Source organism: Mesoplodon densirostris, chromosome 13, assembly GCF_025265405.1.
Source record: "Mesoplodon densirostris isolate mMesDen1 chromosome 13, mMesDen1 primary haplotype, whole genome shotgun sequence".
Classification (NCBI taxonomy): domain Eukaryota; kingdom Metazoa; phylum Chordata; class Mammalia; order Artiodactyla; family Ziphiidae; genus Mesoplodon; species Mesoplodon densirostris.
The window spans coordinates 52,194,256-52,216,011 of record NC_082673.1 but is presented as its reverse complement, the minus strand read 5'-3'; the positions used below and the strand labels follow the sequence as shown (position 1 = coordinate 52,216,011).

At 37.9% G+C, this 21,756-nt stretch overlaps 1 protein-coding gene across 1 annotated transcript in view; it reads left to right on the top strand.

The window, feature by feature from the left end:
- Positions 1–20,442, top strand: part of CDH17 (cadherin 17) — an 89,693-nt gene extending 69,251 nt beyond the window's left edge. The window contains exons 13-18 of the mRNA XM_060116026.1: positions 5,637–5,881; positions 8,940–9,070; positions 11,216–11,455; positions 16,971–17,087; positions 17,222–17,335; positions 20,342–20,442. Coding sequence (XP_059972009.1) covers positions 5,637–5,881; positions 8,940–9,070; positions 11,216–11,455; positions 16,971–17,087; positions 17,222–17,335; positions 20,342–20,442 — 948 coding nt within the window. The remainder of the gene's footprint in view (positions 1–5,636; positions 5,882–8,939; positions 9,071–11,215; positions 11,456–16,970; positions 17,088–17,221; positions 17,336–20,341) is intronic.
- Positions 20,443–21,756: the final 1,314 nt, after the last annotated feature.

Genomic DNA, 21,756 nt, shown 5'->3' with positions numbered 1-21,756 from the left:
GAATAGTGATTGACTATATAAGCTCTTTTTAAGGTTGCTTTGCTGGAACCTTGGAAGCAAGGTACTCTCTGAGTCTATGTACATCTCTCTCAAATGTGACAATTCAGTCCAAGCCTTGGTAATATGGTCAATGTTTCCAGTTGTGTTCCATTACAGGAGAACAGATTCTTATTGAACTTATGTGAATGACTACCTACGTCGCCATGAAAAGAATACATTAAGAGTTTCTGAATTCTGGAGAGATCATGTAGAAAAAAATGTCATTTTTGTTTACAAAGGTATAGTGTATCAGGTGCTGTAAGTCATAGATTGCTTAAGAGACAAGATTTCTTTAAATCTGGAAAAGCAAAGCATTAAGGAAACAGCAGTGTTTTAAAAGTCATACAAATTATAATCAATCATCCTCCTCAGTTTATTTAATCCAATGTAATTAATACTTGCTCTATTTGAATCTAGTTTTTCCACTAGTTCTGGAAATTCTTACTCAGTTTAGTTTTATGATCTTAAAATGACCAGAAACCTGTATTCTAGAATACCTGTCAGAGTCCTTTTTATGGATTTCTCTGAAGATGAAGCAATTTTGTAGGAACATTTTTGCAAAAGCATTAGAATAAAAAAATTAACTATCTGTAAATGACAAAATCCTTAAAATGCCCATTATTAAAGATCTGATGAGAATTCATTATAATGGAATTGACAAGGAAATTTGGTTATTTTTGTAGTATGTAATATTTAAGATAATAATTACAATTATGACTGATAACATCATACCAGGAAATAATAGATTTCCAGGAATTTTATCCCATTTCTGTAACACTTATAACATGTACCTATACAAATATAACATAAAGAAGGCTCGGTATTACTTGTTTGATGATTTTTCCCATGTAATTTAACATATCAAATAAGCCTAATTAGTGTAACATCTCTCTTTTTATAAGGAGAAAGAAGAAATCTTTTCTGATGTTTCCAAAGGCCCTCTGGAAAATCCCAAAGTTATTTCCAGGTCAAAAAGACTTCACTTAGATTTGATTTGGGGGAAGTTTGCCAAAAAATTCAAAAGGTTTTGGACATTTGGCTAAAAAGGATCACAGATCATTATGAAACAATACTTAATAATCCACTTAATTATCCAAAGTGACAATAAAAGATTTCAAGAGCAAATGCAATAAGTTACACAATTGAGCCAAACTTTGCTCTTTTAATATTGAGAAGACTCAATTTACTTAAGTAATCAAAGACCTGATAATAAAGATATAAAACACAAAAAGTTATTTTGATAAAACACAAAATCTTTGCTTTCCAGGCAGGTTATTTTAAAGATAAAGAAAAAACTTTGTTTAAATTTCTTATTAAGAGTATATCTCATTTATTAGTAAATCTAATAAAACTGTCCTTTTAACAGAGGACAGAAAATTAAGTTTTAGTTTTACATAAGTATATTACTGGTATTAAAGCTTATTTTAAAACCCTTATAATAACAATTTAATTTTTAGCCAACTTGACCACACAAGATTTCCTTTTTTCCTCTCTTTTTCTGTTTCTCTCTTTCATTCTTCTTAACTTCCTATGTCCATAGTTTGTCCTTTTTTTTTTCTTCCCATTTTGAAATAACTAGTTTTACTTTAGAGCAAAATCACTTTTATTTCCCTCAACAAAATGTATCTCCATACTTCATACTCTTTTAACCAAAAAAAAAAAAAACCAACTCCAAAACAAAAAACATATCCAATTTTCCTTGCATACAGAGTTGTTTCTTATTATTTCAAATTGCATATATTAGAATTCTTAACCCTTAGAAACCTTAATTTATAGTGAAAATTTAGTAAGCAGTTGTGGACTATTACACTAGCATTCTTTAGATTAGCAAATTTGTGAATACATTTCATAATTTTTAGAAATACATGCTTCTTCATAGTAAAATTTTTAATGTGGTACAAACCATATATACTAATAGAGCCAAATATCTTTAGTTCCTCTGCAAAAGGAAACCAAAAGTAGGTAAAAATCTACGTTCAGTAATTAATGGTTTAGTATTTTATATTATTTAGAAGTGATCTAGATATTCAATGAACTTCTATCATTTAATTTAGCAAAATGTAAAATATAATTATTGCAGAAAAAAGTTTACCTAAAAACTCTTATCCCACTTACATCTATCTAAATCACATGCTCCCAACTATTATGTTTAGATTACCCATGAAAACTTCATGAGACATTAGACAAAGTCAGCCATCACCCCAAGCTTTTTTTGTTTTTTAAAATTTTTTGCTGACAAATTTTGTAACAGAGATAACATGGACTTATTTGACTAATAAACCCATATAGAATAAAGTTTGTGTGCCTGTATTATATTCAGTGTAATTCTAGACACATTCTATTTTAATCAAACCAGTAACTCTAAATTAACTTTGATATAAAATATTTTCCCAGAATATATAAAACTGAAAAACATTTGGATTAGCCTCTATTATATTTTTGAGACTTTCTATGAAGACTAAATTTATATAAATGTTTGTTTGTTTAAGCCAGCTAAATAGAACTCTTTTGTAAATGAATTTTAGCAATACCATACATCTGCAACACACGTATATGTAGACACACATGAACATACAGACGGATGCAGAGATCTTATCACATCTGTTTTACTAGTTATTAAAAGAGTTGAATTTAAGTTGCTTTTTTTGGTCCTAAATTTCAAATGACCTTTCCCCTTTTTGTTTTTCTTCTGATAAAACTTACCTCCCTGAAGTTTGTACTTTAACATTTACATCTCAGAGGCACAGGGAAGGAATGCAAGTTATAAGCCTTTTAAGATAAAATAGGGGCAGTTTGGAGATTGGTAAAAGGAATAGGTGAACTTTGAATTGCCTCTAGAGCTGCATATCTAGTTTTGCAAAGATTTGTAAGATGAAAAGAATTGCTCTTGATTCCTCACGGAATTGGGTTGAAACCTAAATGACATCATAAATAGCTTGTCAGTTTTCAGCCTATTTAAATGATAAATGTTTCTGGCAGTATTAAAGCAATGACACTATTTTGGAATTTTTAAATCTTTTAGAGGCTTCTGCACGCCAATTAAAATAGGTATTCCTTGATTTTAAGCACAATTCTTTTTTTTTTTTTTTTTTTTTTTGCGGTACGCGAGCCTCTCACTGTTGTGGCCTCTCCCGTTGCACAGCACAGGCTCCGGACGCGCAGGCTCAGCGACCATGGCTCATGGGCCCAGCCGCTCCGCAGCATGTGGGATCTTCCCGGACTGGGACACGAACCCGTGTCCCCTGCATCGGCAGGCGGACTCTCAACCACTGCGCCACCAGGGAAGCCCTAAGTGCAGTTCTTAAATGCTTTTATCTAATTGGAACGTTTGCTAGGACGCTTAGCAGCAAATGGAGTTCAACTTCCATTACTTTCTGTTCAGCCATATTTGGGACCTCAGTCTGATGGTTACCAAGCCAAGTTCTTATGCACAAAATTCTAGGTTGTCTTTAGTAAAATTTTGGCCATTTTTTTGTAGGTATTTATAGCTCCTGAGACATAGTTTTTAGACATAAAATAGCAGGTATGCTGGAAGGTGGTGCACTTAACTCTAAATTTAGAGTTTATGGATCCCATTAGCTATGCTGAACTAATACCTAAAAGGGCTGTGCCACTGACTTGGGAATTGTGCGTTGTTTTACCATGTATTGTACCTTGTTGCACAGAAATTTTCTTTAGGTTGGCAGGTGGTCTGTATCAATCTAACCTGTTCTATGACCAACTTATCCTAATACAGGAGTCTTTGAGTTAGGTGGTGAGCACTCTAACAGCCCTTAAATGCTCCATCTGTACCCACCAAATTTTGCAGCTTTTTTTTTTTTTTTTTTGGCTTCTGAGATCTCTGCTAGCAATAGCCCTTACCTACACAAAATAAGACAAACAAACATGTACACCTTAACACATCAGAGGTAACCAAGAGATGTTACTGCAGACTGACCAAGAGAAGGTTGTGCACACCATCAGCAATTCCCAGCATGGATTAAGTCAACAGACTCCAGTAAATGGGGACTGTGGACTGGAACTAGGGAAAAGGATTCTATACAACCGAGGGGTACTTCAGACAGAACCAAGGGCTAGGGACTCAGATACTGCATGGAACCACCTGCCAGCTCAAGTTGACCCACTGAGCCCTGGACTGGAAAGCCAACTGGATCAGAAGCTAAACACAAAGAGAGTGGAGCTCGGAGGGGTTTACCCCCAGCTCTTGGAAATGGCAAAAAAGACAGTGAACTTAGAGTTTTTGAGGGGTACCACACCTGTGTTTCTCATTGTCCTCAAAGCTGTTGTAAATCTCCTTCAATCCCACCACTGCCACCAAATTTGTTAACAAAAATTCAACTGAGGAAATTTAAGGATCCAGTTGGCTTTAGTAAACAATTAATGGATTGGACATTAGCAATCTAGCAAATAGAAAGAACCTCCACCAAGCTGTAGAAAAGGAGAGGTTATTAAAGGCAGAAAGGAGGCGGAAAAAGGAAATTATTAGCAAAGAATGCATTGTTTCAGGCAAGGTTGCCCTCCTAAAGGGAACAAAAGGACCTATTGGGCAGATTACCTCACTAGTTCTGATGGAGTAATTCCAGGTTGATTGGTTAAAGGTTGCATTTCTGGGCAGGGGTTGAGACTGTAATTAGGTTAGGTATTAAGTTTTGGTTTGTTGACATGGGGTTTAGCACAAGTGACCCCATTTGGGGCCTCCTGTTTCTTTTTAACAATACAGTATTTAGATTTTGGTTTCTAGGAGTTCATGGATCCCAGGAAACCCTTTCTTCCCCCTTTAGAAGCCCTACTTTAGGGTTGTCTCACTCCTCAGCAGGTCTCTAGGGTTAGGACTTTTTCCCCATAGAATTATGGATTCTGCCTTGAGAGGAACCTTAAAAGAATGTAAACCAATCGTTTGGGTGGTGATAATTTTTAAAAAAACCAATTGCTTAAATGATACTTAAGTCCTTTTATGCTAGCCTGACATGTATTGTTTAAGCTTATTCTTGAAAGCTTCCAGAGTTAGGAACTTGCTTTTTGAAGCAACTCTTTCTGTCTTGGGTAGCCCTAACTGTTAAATTCTTCCTCAAACTAAACCAAAATTAGTTTCTTGATTTTCATTCCTGGTCCTGTCTGACATGGCTTGAACCAGAGCAGACCATCGATCTCTTGATTGTGTCTGCTAAACTCTCCCACCCTCCATGAGTTTAAAGTCTTTTATTTTGAGGTTTAAGTCCTGAGGTTTCTGGGAAATCATCCTCCACCAATGTGAAAATCTCTGCATAAGCATTTCCCAATGACTTCTGAGAACCATCTTCAGAGAATCAGTAAGTTTCTGCTGAATGAATGAATTACTCAAGGGTTAATAAATTTGAGGAGTGCTGCATTGATTTCCTCTTCTAGGAGAGTTGGAACACACATTAGCATATTAAAAGTCCTGAAAAGTCCTGCAGCAAAAACTTTTCCACGGCTCTAGTATCCTGAAAAGTAAGTTTTTGCTGACACTAAATTAAGAACTGCTGCTCTGTAAGCGTTTTTCAAGGAACATAGGGAATGAATCTTAAGAGAGCTAATTATCCCCCAATTAATTTTCCTTCTTTTTTTTCCCTACACAGCCTCTTGATTTTGAAGCAGTAGCCGTTTACAATATTGTGTTCCAAGCAGAAAATCCTGAGCCTCTGGTGCCTGGTGTACAGTACAATGCCAGCTCTTCTGCTACATTCAGACTTATTGTGACAGATGTGAATGAAGCACCGCAATTTTCCCAACAAGTATACCAAGCAAAAGTCAGAGAGGATGTGGCTAAAGGCACTAAAGTGGGCAACGTGACTGCCAAGGATCCGGAAGGTCTGGACATAAGGTAGAGGAGAGCAGTGCTGGGCAGGCCTAGCCGTGTGCTGTGACCACAGATGGTGGGGAGGAGGAAGGGCTGGGAAGGGCAGAGAAGCTGGCCTGACTCCAGGACTCTCCCCTAAAGGAGCAGCCAGCAATCTGAGGCCATGTCCCAGTGCACTTGGTGAATCTGCCCTTGGTTCTGGCAGGTGCCAGTACCCTGGGGGGCATCAGTGAGAATCCAGGCTCGGGCAAGCGGGAAGCGGGTCAGATTCCACCCCAACCTGCCTACTGCAGGTCCCAGCTGACAGCTGGTGAGTTCAGGAAGTGGGGTCTAGAGACTGGGCTGTCCACAGCTAGGCCCTCTGTCTGGACCAGTCATGGGACCAGGGTCTGGGGAAGAGTTCCAGCCCCTAAGGCGAACTGGAGTTCTAAACAGAAGAATAAAGCAAAAACCTGACTGGGCAGACTCAGCCACCTGACAGGGTGAAGGTAATCTTCTCAAAGGGGGTTGTATAGGATCCTCAGCTTTGCAGAGAGCAGGTCTGGGGCAACAAGACTCATTCCAGAACTCAGCCCTGGAGAGATGAGTACATGGGCTAAGAAGGTTAAACAAGATGTGTAACTCTTTCTATCTTAGCAATTCTCAATCTTTTTTTTTTTCAGTGCAATAGAACCCACACAGATTTGCCTTAAATATGTACAATGATAATTAATTTTTCTAAGCTAACACATGTATGTGTATGTATCCATATCTGTATCAATATCTATAACCTTTTTAAGATCATCTAGTTAATAAGCACACAGATAGGACTTGAACCCGGATCTTTTGCTTCTACTGTATAACATCAGTCCTACTGTCCATGGCATGACAAATATTTTAGCGTGACTTAAAACCCATGCATGTGGTTATGAATGACAATTCCTTAAGTGCCTCTAAACATTTAAGGGGAGTTTTGCCTCCCATTGAGTGATCATTTAGGCAATTGGAATCAGTTCCAAGACCTTTTTCTTATTGTCTGTCAGAGTAAAGATCCGACCTACTGTTTTGCTCTGCAAGCACTTGTCAACTTTCATAAAGACAAATATGAGAAAGGAAAGAAGACGGGTTGTACTGTATGGATAGTGTAGATACTGCTCCATACATGTCACTAATTATGATGGGGTACAAAATGTTCCTAATTTAACAACCATTTGTTGTTTAACAAATAATTCTATCTCCCTTATGAGAATGCTATGAAAGTTATTAGTCAGAGACAAGTGAGTAAAAATTTGAGTTTATGAGTGGAGAAAACAAAGGCATTTAAGATCATTCCTCAGATGGATCCAGGAAAAGATATAACATATGTACTATTAAGTTAAAATCAGGAGATGAGAAAGAAGACTGAGAAAGGTAGTGTCCTGTAAGAGACAAATGAAAAAAGTACTTCATGAATGAGGAATAATCAGTAGTTCAAATGCTAGTAATGAGTCAGTTAAGAATTAAGGATGACTCCAAAGCTGCCAAAGCCTGAGCAATTTAATTCTTTTCTTTCTTTCAGGTCCACAGACTTAGAATCCATTAACACCCAATGGCTCCTAATCCAATATATCAGTAAATATTAGAGATTCTTTCATTGAAACATATCCAGAATCCACCTGCTTCTCACCACTTCTGCAATGGTCCAGGTCACCATAATCATCTCCTCCACCCCTCCCTGAGTCCATTCACTGCAGTCAGAGTGTGGGTCTTTAAAAAAGTAAATCAGATCACGTGACTCCTCTGAAAACCCTCCAAAGGGTGTCTATCTCACTCAGAAATCCCGACTACATAGGAATTTTTAATTCACCGACCATACACATAACCTAACACAGTGCTTGGCATATAGAATATTCTAACACTGGGGAAAAATTAATTTGAACGAACACATTATAACTTCTTAATCATTCTCCTACGACTGGACATGTAGGTTGCTTCCAGTATTTTTTTTTTTAATTCTAGAAAAGTTTTGAATGTATGTATCTAATTCTTTTTCTTAACTTCTGTTCAATTGTTTTTTACTTGGAGAACATTTCCAGAGGTGGGATTCTTTGACCTAAAGATATAGACATCCTATGGCTCTGATGTGTTGTTCCCAAAAGGCTATAGAAATGGGTTTTCCTGTGGTTCTAGGCTTGTCTCTCTCAAATTCACCTTTCATACACCTACCAATGAGTTCCATTGAAGACACAAACATGACTAGGTCACTGTCCTGCTTACCACCATTCCCTGGCTGCCCACTGCTTCTCATGATCCAGCTCTTTCCAACACCTCTGGCTTCATCTTTTGCCATCCACTGCGTCCTGTTGATATTTTATCCCACCACTGTTGGAATGTCTGATGCCTCCACACCCTAAGCTACTCCTTGGCCTCTCAGCCTTAGTTCATACAATTCCTTCTGCTTAAAGCATCCTTCTTTTTCTTGCTTTAGTGAACATCTACTCTTTCGGAAAGACTTCTCTGATTCCCATTAACTTATTTAGGATTCCACATGGCCTCTTCGTATTCACCACATTTTACTGGAATTATCTGTCTCAGTGTCTATCTCCTCCACTGGCCTAGAACCTCTTTTTGTAATCTCCTCTCTTGGTCCACAGCCTGATATTTGCTAAGCCCTCAATAGATGTCTGCTGAATGAGGAATTCACTGCGCCACCCACCGGTAGCCTCTGAGTATCCACCCATTCACACGTTTCCACCAATGAGTGTTCAAATTTTCTGAGAGGGGGCGGTTTGCTAATCAATTTTAAAAGATAATTCCAGGTTGTTTTAATTGAAATTCTTTGATTACCAGAAAAGTTTAACTTTTTTTCTGCTAGAGTTTGTGACTATACCTTTTCTTTTAAAACAAGTACAAAAACCACTTTGTAAGGATGAACAAATCCTCCCTTTGAAGGCAGATGGTATGCAAATAAAGCAGTAATAATATTAGATCATGTTTCTTTAAATATGTTGTCAGTAATATGCAAGGCATAGTGCTGTTATAATAGCATAGTGGTGTATAAACTATCTTTACATTTTCATGCAGAGTAATGTGGGCTTCCTTTTGCGTTTTTCTCTTACTAAAGTTATTCATTAAGAGGTGACAAGAGAGGTTGGCTAAAAATTGACCCCGTCACCGGCGAGATCTTTAGTGTGGCTCCGCTGGACAGGGAAGCTGAAAGTCTGTATCAGGTACAAGTGGTGGCAACAGAAGTAGGTGAGCCTAAATAAATAAATTTAAAAAATAATAAATAAAAGGTAACACAAATGATTAGGGGCTACATCAGTAGAAATGGGAAGGAGGGTGAGGTGGGTGGGAAACTGGGTCAAATTGTCAGAATATCTTACAGTGGAAAAATGAGAAGGTTACAAAAGTGGAGAGAAGTGTTCACACCTTCTCGGTTTTGTTCAAGATGAGAACCCCCGTGCCCGTTAGCAGGGCTCTTTCAGGCAGGGATGCACCTGGAGGCTGGCTAGGCTTCAGGGCTGCTGCTCACTCTGTGGTGTCCTGAAGGGACCACAGCTTCTAGGAAGGTTCCTGTGTCCCCACTGAGCTACCTCCCTTCCTCCAAAGTGGTTGTGGGTTTCTCCAGGGAGCAGGGTCAAACCACTGATCTGCCTACCTAGACTATTACTTGCTCCTTCAGGCTTAAATTGCAGTGACCGAGGTCTCATCCTTTTGAAACATAAAATGTTTTGTTCAATGTTCTCAACTTTATATATGCCAGAATCACCCGGGAGCTTGTTCAATACAGATAGGAATTCACCTTGCAGATTCTGATTTGGTAGATTTGGGTGGCCCTGGATATCTGTTTTGATGAAACCAGGTGAACTTTTGAAAGGAAAGATTTATTATAAAGATAAGCCAAGGATGTTTGAATCTTATATAGCTATAAAAATAAACTCACAGGAATATTATGCCTACCAGTGATAAGGCTCGTGATTAAAACACTGAGTTTCTTTATGTTTAAATGGAATTTTCCAACTTGGAGTCGGGATCCTGTTGATCTTATGCTGGTCAGAGCCTCTAATTAGACAATAAATATATCTGCCTGGCTTACGAAAAAATTAGAATTGAACAAATTATGACTAAATAAATATAGTTTTATAACAAAGAAGGAAACTTTCAAAATGTGAAGCCCAGGGTTGGGAGCTGGAATGTGGAACATTCCAATAGGTGGGAATCATGAAAATGGTCCCTGTCTGTGAAAAGATGAAGAAAAACAAAAGTACTGCAGTCACGTTAAACCAATGAGGGTAAACATGCAGAAGCGTGTGTCGAACTTGGAATGGTGGTGTGTGAGTGGACGGGCCTCGCTGAGGCAGGTCGGGGACTGGCTCTCTCTCTTACTTCTAGTTGATGTGCTTCTAGCACATACCACTATCACACTCCATAAATTTAACTCTCAATTTAAAAGTTCCTGATTCAATCAGCAGGAAGTTTCTGGCTAAGCCTTTGTTCTGTGCCTTCCGCTAAAATGTAATGTGGGGTCAGCACTTTGCTTTGGATGTGTCCTAAAGGCCTCTCACATTTTAGAAGTTTCATGAATCAAAACCAGGGTTCAAAACCCTGCTCTGTTTGCAGTTGTTGGCCCTGAAATGATACACATTGATGAAATGACTTCCTCCTTTGGTTAAGGAGACAGCCGACAAGAAAAGCAGGCAAATAGGGTTTGCTGGAATTGAAGCAGGTCGGAGTCAGAAATTGTAGAAACATCAGGGAGAATGAGAACAGTAAGTGTCTACGTTGTACTGACCATCCTGTTCTAAGCACTTACCCCTCATACAACACTATGGGGTAGGTACTATTATTGACCGTATTTGATGTATGAAGAAACCAAGGTACTGAGAAGTAACTTGCCCATGATCACACAGTTACCAATTGTTCACGCTACAGAGGTCAAAATTTTCTCCACGATAACACAGCAAATAACATTTGTATAGCTCTGTACAATTTTCTAAGAATACATGTCAGATCCTCATAAAGTCACGTTTTACAGCTGAAGAAATGAGCCTTAGAAAACTTAACGAACATGCCTAAGTCAGTGTTGAGCAATTAAAGGTGTGGGCTCTAGAGTCAGATCCCCTGGGTTGGAAGTCTCTCTACCGCTATGTGACCTTGGGCACGTCACACAACTTCTCTGAAGCTCAGTCTTCTCATCTGTAAACGTACACCAGTGTTGTTCTGAAGTAATGAATATAAAATATTAGCACATACTTCTTATTATTATCAAGACTTTCTAAGCAGAAAATGAAACTAGGTCTGAATTGTAAATTTTTTTTTAAAGAAAAGGAAATATCCTTTCTTATTGAGAGGAGAATGAGAAAGCAGATACCATATTTCAATGATTCAATTCCTTAGGTGGATCCTCCTTGAGCTCCACGGCGCAATTCCACCTGACCCTCATGGATGTGAACGACAACCCGCCACGGCTGGTCAAGGAATACACAGGCTTGTTCTTCTGCTATCCCCCTAAAGCACCCGGAAGCCTAATTTTCGAGGCCACTGATGATGATCAGCAGTCATTTCGGGGTCGACACTTTACATTTTCCCTTGGCAGTGAAAGCTTACAAAAAGACTGGGAAGTTTCCAAAATCAATGGTGAGTTGTCAAAAGAACATCGAGAAAAACACTGATGGGCGATGGAATGAGTTTTTCTTTGCCTTGGTATGCATGCAGCACTCGACACAGAGCTTTCTTCCACGCTCCAGGAAGGAAGTTCATGCTGTGGAAACTTGCACAGGCAAGCTCTCCAGAGGGTTGAAAGCCCCCGGGGTTTGGAGGAAAGAAAGATTATTAATACACAACATCTCTCTTAGGGTACATGAATAGTTGGACAATCAGAGCAACATTGCAAAATTTCCAATGGCAGCTGAGAAACAGGTTTCATCATGACTTTTTAAAAAATAAATTTATTTATTTTATTTATTTTTATTTTTGGCTGTGTTGAGTCTTCCTTGCTGTGCAGGCTTTCTCTAGTTGCGGCGAGCGGGGGGCTGCTCTTGGGTGCGGTGCGCGGGCTTCTCATTGAGGTGGCTTCTCTTGTTGCTGAGCATGGGTTCTAGGCATGAGGGCTTCAGTAGTTGTGGCGCACGGGCTCAGTAGTTGTGGCGCACGGGCTCTAGAGTGCAAACTCAGTAGTGTGGTGCATGGGCTTAGTTGCTCCACGGCATGTGGGATCTTCCCGGACCAGGGCTTGAACCCGTGTCCCCTGCATTGGCAGGTGGATTCTTAACCACTGCGCAATAGGGAAACCCACTCATCATGATTTTTAAAAAGAGCTTTATTGAAATATAATTGACTTACAATTAACAGCACATATTTAAAGCATACAATTTTATAAAAATCAATATATGTATATACCATTGAAGCCATCAGCACAATCAGATAAGAACAGTTCCACCACCCCCAAAGTTTTATTCATGCTCTGCTGCAATCCCTATTTTCCACCCCACACTGCCTATCCCTCACCCCCAGGTAATCACTGATCTGCTTCCTGTCACTATTGTTTGCATTTTCAAGAATTTTATCTAAATAAAATAACAACATGTACTCTTTTTTTGTTTGGTGAATATCACTTAGTATACATATTTGGGGATTTCACCATGTCGTTGCATATATCAACACTTCACTCCTTTATATTATAGAATAGTATTCCATTGTATGACTATATCATGATTCATTATTCATTAACATATTGATTATTACTTAAATTGCTTAAAAGCTGCTATGAACATTTGTGAACAAGTGCTTTGTAGGAGCTATGCTTTCATTTTTCTTGGGTAAATACCTACAAGTCATAATATGGTAGCCATACAGTCAAATTTTTAAGAGAATATCAAATTGCTTCCCGAATAGTCTGTAACATTTTACATTCCCACCAGTGAATGAGAATTCTAGTTGCTTAGTATTCTTCCCAGTGCTTGCTATGCTCAGTCTTTTTAATTTTAGCCATTGTAGTGGGAGTGTAATATTTCATTATGTTTTTTTTAATATGGTTATATGAGTTGTTAACATATTTATTAACTTGGTTTTTTTTTTAAACGTCTTTATTGGAACATAACTGCTTTACAATGGTGTGTTATTTTCTGCTTTATAACAAAGTGAATCAGTTATACATATACATATGTTCCCATATCTCTTCCCTCTTGGGTCTCCCTCTCTCCCACCCTCCCTATCCCACCCCTCTAGGTGGTCACAAAGCACCGAGCTGATCTCCCTGTGCTATGCGGCTGCTTCCCACTAGCTATCTATTTTACGTTTGGTTGTATATATATGTCCATGCCACTCTCTCACTTTGTCACAGCTTACCCTTCCCCCTCCCCATATCTTCAAGTCCATTCTCTAGTAGGTCTGTGTCTTTATTCCCGTCTTGCCTCTAGGTTCTTCATGACCTTTTTTTTTCTTAGATTCCATATATATGTTAGCATACGGTATTTGTTTTTCTCTTTCTGACTGACTTCACTCTGTATGACAGACTCTAGATCCATCCACCTCACTACAAATAACTCAGTTTTGCTTCTTTTTATGGCTGAGTAATATTCCATTGTATATATGTGCACATCTTCTTTACGCATTCATCTGTCAATGGACACTTAGGTAGCTTCCATGTCCTGGCTATTGTAAATAGAGCTGCAATGAACATTGTGGTACATGACGCTTTCTGAAGTATGGTGTTCTCAGGGTATATGCCCAGGAGTGGAATTGCTGGGTCATTATGGTTTTAATTTATATTTCCTTAATGACTAATGGTGTTTAACATCTTTTCATATGCTTATTTGCCAGCCATATATCTTCACTGGTGTAGTGTCTGGTCAAATATTGTGCCTGCTTAAAATATTTAGCAGTTTGGCTTCTGTTGTTGAGTCATAAACATTCTTTATGTAGTCTAGATTCAAGTTCTTTGTCAGATATATGTTTATAAATACTTTTTCCCAGGCCATGGCTTACATTTTTATTTTGTAGCAGTGCCTTTTGAAGAGCAAAGTAAATTTTTTTGATGACATCTGGTTTACTGATTTTTTTCTTCTATAATTTGTGACTATTTTGTGTATTGTTTAAGAAATTTTTGCCAAGGTCGCTAAATTTTTCTAATTTTTTTTCTCCCAGAGGTCTTATAGTTTTAGCTTTTACAGTCACGGCTATAAACACTATTTATTGAAAATATCATTTTCACATTGAATTGTCTTGGCAGCTTTGTCAAAAATCAAGTGACCACATATATATGAGTCTATTTCTGGACTTTCTTTTCTGTTTCATTGATCTCTTTGTCTTTATAGCAATACTCTAATGTTTTGATTACTGCAGCTCAATAATAAGACCTGAAATCAGGTAGTGTAAATGTCCTCACTTTGTTATTTTTCAAAACATTTATTTTGCATTTCTATATAAATTTTAGAATTGAACTTGTCTATTTCTACCCCAAAAACCTATGCAGATTGTGATTGAGATTGTGTGAATCTATAGCTGAATTTGGGGGAGAATTTACATTTTAACAAAATTGAAATTTTCAATCCATGAATATGATTATGTCTCCACTTATTTAGGTCTTCGTTACTTTCTCTGAGCAATGTGTTTTAATTTTCAAGTGTAGTTCTTATAGAATTTCCCCTAAGCATTTCATGTTTGTGTTATTTTAAATATTTAAAAATTTTAAATTTTAAAGTAATTCCAGGATGTGGAAATATAATTGATGATGTTTGTGTATTGATCTTGTAGCCTATAACATTGCTGACCTCACTTGTAAGTTCTCTCTCCCTCTCTTTCTTACGTTTTCATAGATTTTCTACATAGACAGTCATGTTGTCTATGAATTATAGGTTTTATTTCCTTTCCAGTCTGGATGGCTTTTATATCTTTAGCTTGCTTTCTTAGCAGCTAAAATCTTCAGGACAATGTTGAATGAAGGCAGTGAGAGCAGAAACAACTTGGCTTGTTCCTAATTTTAGGGAGAAGGCATTCATAGTCTTTCACCATTAAGTATAAAGTTAGCTATAGGTTTTTTGTAGATGCCCTTTATCAGACTAAGGACTTTATCTTCTATTCTTAACTTGCTGAGAGGTGGTTTTTGGGTTTTTTTAATTAGGAATGGGTGCTAAAAATTTCAGGTGTTTTTTTCTGCATCTATTGAGATGATTGTATGGTTGATTTGGGGTTTTGTTTGGTTTTTTGGGGGGTTTTTTTGTTTGTTTTTTTTTGGTAGAGGTATACAGGCCTCTCACTGTTGCGGCCTCTCCCGTCGCGGAGCACAGGCTCCAGACGCGCAGGCTCAGCGGCCATGGCTCACGGGCCTAGCCGCTCCGCGGCATGTGGGATCTTCCCAGACCAGGGCACGAACCTGTGCCCCCTGCATCGGCAGGCGGACTCTCAACCACTGCGCCACCAGGGAAGCCCTGGTTATGTTGTTTTTGTCTGTTAATTGGAGAAGTATATCAATCAACTTTTGGATGTTAATTCAGTCTTCTCTTCCTGGGATAAAGCTTACTTGGTGGTGAAATATTAGCATTTTTATATGCTGTTGGATTTGATCTGCTAAAATTTTAAGGATATTTCTATCTATATTCATAAGGGATATTGGTCTGTATTTTTGTCTTCTTGCAGTGTCTTTGTCTGATTTTGGTATCAGAGTAGTGCTGGCTTCATAGAATGAGTTAGGAAGGGTTCTATCTCTTCAATTACCTGGAAGTTTGTGTAAAATTGTTTTTTATTTCTTCCTTAATGTTTGATAGAATTCACCAGTGAAGGCTTCTGGCCCAAAATTTTCTACAGTAGGACTCAGTGCCTACTGTAGTCCTTACCCTCTTTCAACTGGTGTCCTTACCAAAAGTTAACTACAAATTCAATTTCTTTAATAGATATAGGGCTACTCAAGTTATAGATTTATTTTTGGTTGAGCTTGTTATTTTGTATCTTTCAAATAATTTCTCTATTTCATTTGATTTGTCTAATTTATTGGCACAAAGTTATTCATAATGTTATTTTATTATTCTTTTAATATCTGCAGGATATGTATCACCTCATTCTGATATTGGAAATTTTTGCCTCTATTTTGGTCCTGATCAAGCTGGCTAGAGGTTATTAATTTTGTTGATATATTCTCAATGAACCAGCTTTTGGTTTCATTGATTTTGCTCTATTTTTTTGTTTTGTATCTCATTGTTCAGATCTTTATTATTTCCTTTATTCTTCTTATGTTGTATTTAGCTTGTTCTTCTTGTTTTATTTAGATGGAAGCTGAGGCAATTGAGAACTTTTTCTTTGTTAACATAGGCATTTGGTGCTATAAATTTATCTCTTAGTGTCATGTTAGCTGTATTCTATAAACTATGATATGTTTTCATTTTCATTCAGTTCAAAATACATTCTAATTTCCCTTTAGATTTCTCCTGTGACACATGGGTTATTTAGAAGTGGGCTATTTAGTTCTCATATATGTGGGGATTTCCCACATATTCCTGGTTACTGATTTCTAATTTAATTCTGTAGTGACCAGAGAACATTTGACTGGAATACTTTTAAACTTATTGAGACTTTTTCTTTCAGTACTTTAAAGATATTTCTCCATTGCGTTCTGGATTGTATTGTTTCTTCTTCATTCCTTTGAATGTCATGTGTCTTTTTTCTCTGGATGTCTTTAAGATTTTCTTTTTCACTAGTTTTAAGTAATTTGAGTATTATGTGCCTTGGTGTAGTTTTGTTCATTTTTCTTTTTCCTAAGATTTGTCTGTCTTCTTGGATCTGAGGATTTAGACTTTACATCAAATTTGGAAAAAAGTTAGCAGTTATTTCTTCAAATATGTTTTCTCTTTCTAAATCAGTGTTTGCGGCCACTATATGGAACATAACTACCACGAGTAATGACAACCTACTATATTTAGTATTCATTTCTACAGAGAAGTCATGAATTGAGAACTTGAAGGATGCTTTAGCATCCTTTTTGACATTATGAAGGGTACCTGTGGAGTGGTAATACTTTTGGTAGTTTAACTCATACTTATATCTAACCATTTCCTAGTCAACTTTAGTATTATATGATACAGAGATGAGCTTTATTCCTGCTCATCCAGGGACCTGCAGTTGTGTTTCCATGTCAGTCATTTTTTCCCTATTCTGACAGGAACTCATGCCAGCCTCTCCACCAAGCACACGGACTTTGAGGAGAGAGTTTACCACATCCCAGTCCGCATCAATGATGGTGGTTGGCCACCCTTGGAAGGAACTGTCTCTTTACCAGGTAGATATTTTGCTGCAGGCAACTTGGGATAATGTCTGTCAATATGGTAGTTTGTAGGAATTCTTGTCTTTGAGATAGGATTCTGCAATTGTTCGCTCTAAAATTTATCTACAAAATATTGTTCTCTTTTTCAGTTACTTTCTGCAAGTGTGTGGAAGATAGGTGTTTCCAGCCAGCAGCTCACATGCCTGGGATACCCACTGTGGGCATGACAGTTGGTATACTCCTTACCACCCTTTTGGTCATTGGTGAGTATAATTTCTCAGATTCAAGGATTTCTGTTCTGGGCCTTGGAAACATTAGCTCACATCAGGGTCTGACTTCATGGACTGGTCTGGGGCTGCTGAAATGGCAATCTAGGCAATAACCAAGAATATAGATCACCAGTAAACCATATCCAACTTTCCTGATTGGGAGCTACTGCTTTAGTACCACCCTCTACCTATCACTGCCTTGCTGGTTAGTTTGGGAAATACAACATAAGAGGCTTTAAAGAATACATTATTGTATTTTATGCCTAGTTACCAAGGTTTCATGATGAAGGAGAAAGAAATGCAGTAGCTGTGCCTCTGCTATGTGTCAGGCACTGTGCTTGGTGGGGAACACAGTGACAGACATACACAGATCCTTCACTCACAGAGCTTATGGTCTAGTCTGCCATTGTTGGAATAGGTAGAAGCTAGCCTTCCAGTGGAGATGCTGGCATACCTGAAATGTTGCAGAACTCCCCTTTCTATGTTTCATGACTGTGGGCCTTGATTCTTTATTATCTCAGAATAATTCCACTGCATCACAGGCCTCACTCTGCCATGGCCCCTGGCCTGGCTAGACAGCAGAGTTCCCTGTCTTCTTTTTTGTAAACAGCTCAGTGCCTACTGTAGTCCTTACCCCCTTTCAAATGGTGTCCTTACCACAAGTTAAGTATTAGAAGTAGATACTTCTTCTGCCCATTTTCTAATTGAGTTGTTTGGTTTTTTGCTGTTGAGCTCCATGAGCTACTTGTATTTCACCAAAGAAGACATATAGGTGGCCAAGAGGCACATGAAAAGATGCTCAAAATCACTAATTATTAGAGAAATGCAAATCAAAGCTACAATGAGGTATCACCTCACACGGGTCAGAATGGCCATCATCAAAAAATCTACAAACATTAAATGCTGGAAAGGGTGTGGTGAAAAGCGAACCCTCCTGCACTGTTGGTGGAAATGTAAATTGATACAACCACCATGGAGAACAGTATGGAGGTTCCTTAAAAAACTAAAAATAGAACTACCATATGACCCAGCAATCCCACTACTGGGCATATACCCTGAGAAAACAATAATTCAAAGATAGACAGGTACCACAATGTTCATTGCAGCACTATTTACAATAGCCAGGACATGGAATCAACCTAAGTGTCCATCAACAGATGAATGGATAAAGAAGATGTGGCACATATATAGAATGAAATATTACTCAGCCATGAAAAGAAATGAAACTGAGTTATTTGTAGTGAGGTGGATGGACCTAGAGTCTGTTGTACAGAGTGAAGTAAGTCAGAAAGAGAAAAACAAACACTGTATGCTAACGTATATATATATGGAATCTAAAAAAAAGAAAATGGTACTTATGAACCTAGTGGCAGGGCAGGAATAAAGACGTAGACACAGAGGATAGGCTTGAGGACACAGGGTGGGAAGGGGGAAGCTGGGGTGAAGTGAGAGTAGCATCGACATATGTACACTACCAAATGTAAAATAGATAGCTTGTGGGAAGCAACTGCATAGCACAGGGAGATCAGCTTGGTGCTTTGCGACAACCTAGAGGGATGGGATAGGGAGGGTGGGAGGGAGGCTCAAGAGGGAGGGGATATGGAGATATATGTATGCATATGGCTGATTCATTTCGTTGTACAACAGAAACTAACACAGCATTGGGAAACAATTATACTCCAAAAAAGATGTATTAAAAATAAAAAAGTAGATACTTCATCAATTCACCTGTGTAAAGAGTTTATACAGTTCCACATCCTTTCTCTTTTAAAGGAAGAGCTGGGATTATCCTAAGTCTTCTTAATTGCTCTCTTGGCATCTGGTCTTTTCTGCCACCATCCAGTCTACCACATTGGACTCTGATTCACAGCTCTAAAAGGGATCTCATTTCCTTATACCCTTCCATTCGAATTCCTCATTATTATGACATAGAAGGGCCTTTGTGACATGACCATTATGCATCCTAATATTGCATGGTGACCATCATTTCTCTTTGAGAACCACAGTTTGGTGCACACCTTTTATACTAATTGAGCTGGCTTTTGAGGTTTACTCACTTCCCTCTACCTCTACCTCTATGCCTTTTCTTATTCTATTTGTCCTCTCATTTTGAAAGGATTTTTGAGTTTTTATGCCATGGTTTTCTAACATGACCATTTACTCTCATAATTTTACCACAGGTTAAAGATTGGATGAGTTTGGTGATCTAAAGATAGAAGTAATAGGATCTTGTAGTTTCATATCCTTACTTTTTTCAAAATAGGACGGTTGGGATTATTGCAAGATTCTTAACGGGCTTCTGAGCATCCAGTCTTTTTTGCCATGTTTCCTCTTGTAAACTTACTGCCAGGTTAATTTCTTAAAAACAACTTACTTTTCCAGATGAGTCTCTGATTTATAGTATACATTTAGTGCTAAAATGCACAATGAAATTTTGTAGTAGGTCAGAGATGGGGAAAACCAGAGAGGTTAGGTAGTCTACTCAAGCTGGAGTGATGAGGAACACGGCAAAGAAAATGTAATACTTGATGTGGAAGTGGTGAAAGTAGGCTTTAGGTAGGTGAATTGGTCTAAGAACAGCTTTCTGGCTTTTCTCATTGGACTACTTCCTCTAGGGAAGAGGAAGAAGAACTGGAATCAACATTTATTGACTGTGTCTGAAGCTCAGGAATTCTGTCTGATGCTCACATACTTAGTCTTCAGGGTAGTGCAGGCATTAGGTCCTATATTCCTTGATAGAGACCCAGTGATAGCCACCAGCTTCGATATGACTTGGGACTTGTTACATACTTACTGACAACAAGATAAGTGGTAAGCTTACTTATCCAAGAAAGCCCATGCCTAGAATCTCTTAATCAGCAGGACAATGAAACTTTGTTGAACCACAAACAAAAATGAAATTATATGAGTCATTTTTTCCTATGCACGTGCTGCTTTATAAATGAATGTGACAGTACATTTTAAGACTCTACCTATTTGACTCTGAATTTTCTCTTTTAGGTATAATTTTAGCAGTTGTGTTTTTCCAGATAAAGAAGAATAAAGGCCAAAATAATGCTGAAAGTGCTCAGGCATCTGAAGTCAAGCCTCTGAGAAACTGAATGTGAAAAGGAATATTTGAGTCTATGTACCAAGTGCTATTTCAGTAACACAACCATTTAATCCCACAATTTTGCTTTTCATCCAACATGTACACTATAATTTTTTACGATATACCCTCTTGCCCTTTACTATTTTATTACTCTTAGATATTTCATGTGCTGTAGACATTAGAGATATTTTCCATTTTCTCATGACACTTTTCCACTCTGCAAAAGCCTTAGCTATTTATCCAAACACAAAAATGTATGTGCTTTTCCCACTTAGGGAAAGAGGCGCTGATGAAATACTCTGTTCATTTTTTCTTCATCAAGAGATCTATCAGTCATCCATCACAGCACATCCTGGATTCCATTTATGCTTTTTCTAATTCCATCCCGCGTCTCCTTCCTCCATATCTCCTTTGGTATTTCACTAATTTTAAAACATTTGTTGGAGGAAAGAACAAAGCTAAGTCTCAGGAAAAAAATTAAAGCGCAGACCTGTCCCTTAGTTTGAACAGAAACTCTTTGTTGTTATTAGCCTCCTTTAGCCCCACGTGGCTTATGTTGCTCTTCGTTGGAGGATTTTGCACTTGGGAACAGCATGAGCCCACTGCAGACCATGCAGAGGCCTGCTTCATAAACCCTGGTGCAAACACCAGCCACTAACCATGTTTACTCACTACCTACCATGCTCACATGCTGCACATGTTTTCTTTATGTGTATATTAATAAAGTTTTGGTTATTATATATTTAACAGTTGAGGAAGATAAGGAAGCACAAAAGATGTAGTGACAAAAATCAAGAATAAACATTGGCTTTGGTTTTGTTTCTTGGATCTCTTTGTCTCTGCTTCCTGGTTCTCTGCATTTGCTGAGGGAAGGACTAGATAACTGGTTATCTATCATTTATCAAAATTGCCTCCCATGTAGAATTAACCCATAAAGAGGGGGTCCACAATGAAATAAAAATTCCCTGTGCTCATGACTGTGGATTGGGGTGTTCAAGGCAGATAAACTAGGAATTTTAAAATTTTAAATAAGAAAACCTTAGAGATTTGGAAACATTTTGAGGCCCTGGAGCTGTTTTCTGGCTCCTAATTTGAGGCTTGAAAGCATTCAACATTACACAGCCTCCCAGAATTTTCAAGAATTTTGGGGAAAACAACTTGTATCTGAAAAGGTGCTCCTACAATGACGGCTGAAGCAGGCCATGGAGTTCTGTTTTTCATAAATAATCCTCTTTGTGGGCTTTTATTATATTTTTTAAAGGCAAAAAAGTAAAACAAAATAAAATATCCAAACTCTATTTCTAAGACCTCAGTATTACTTTCT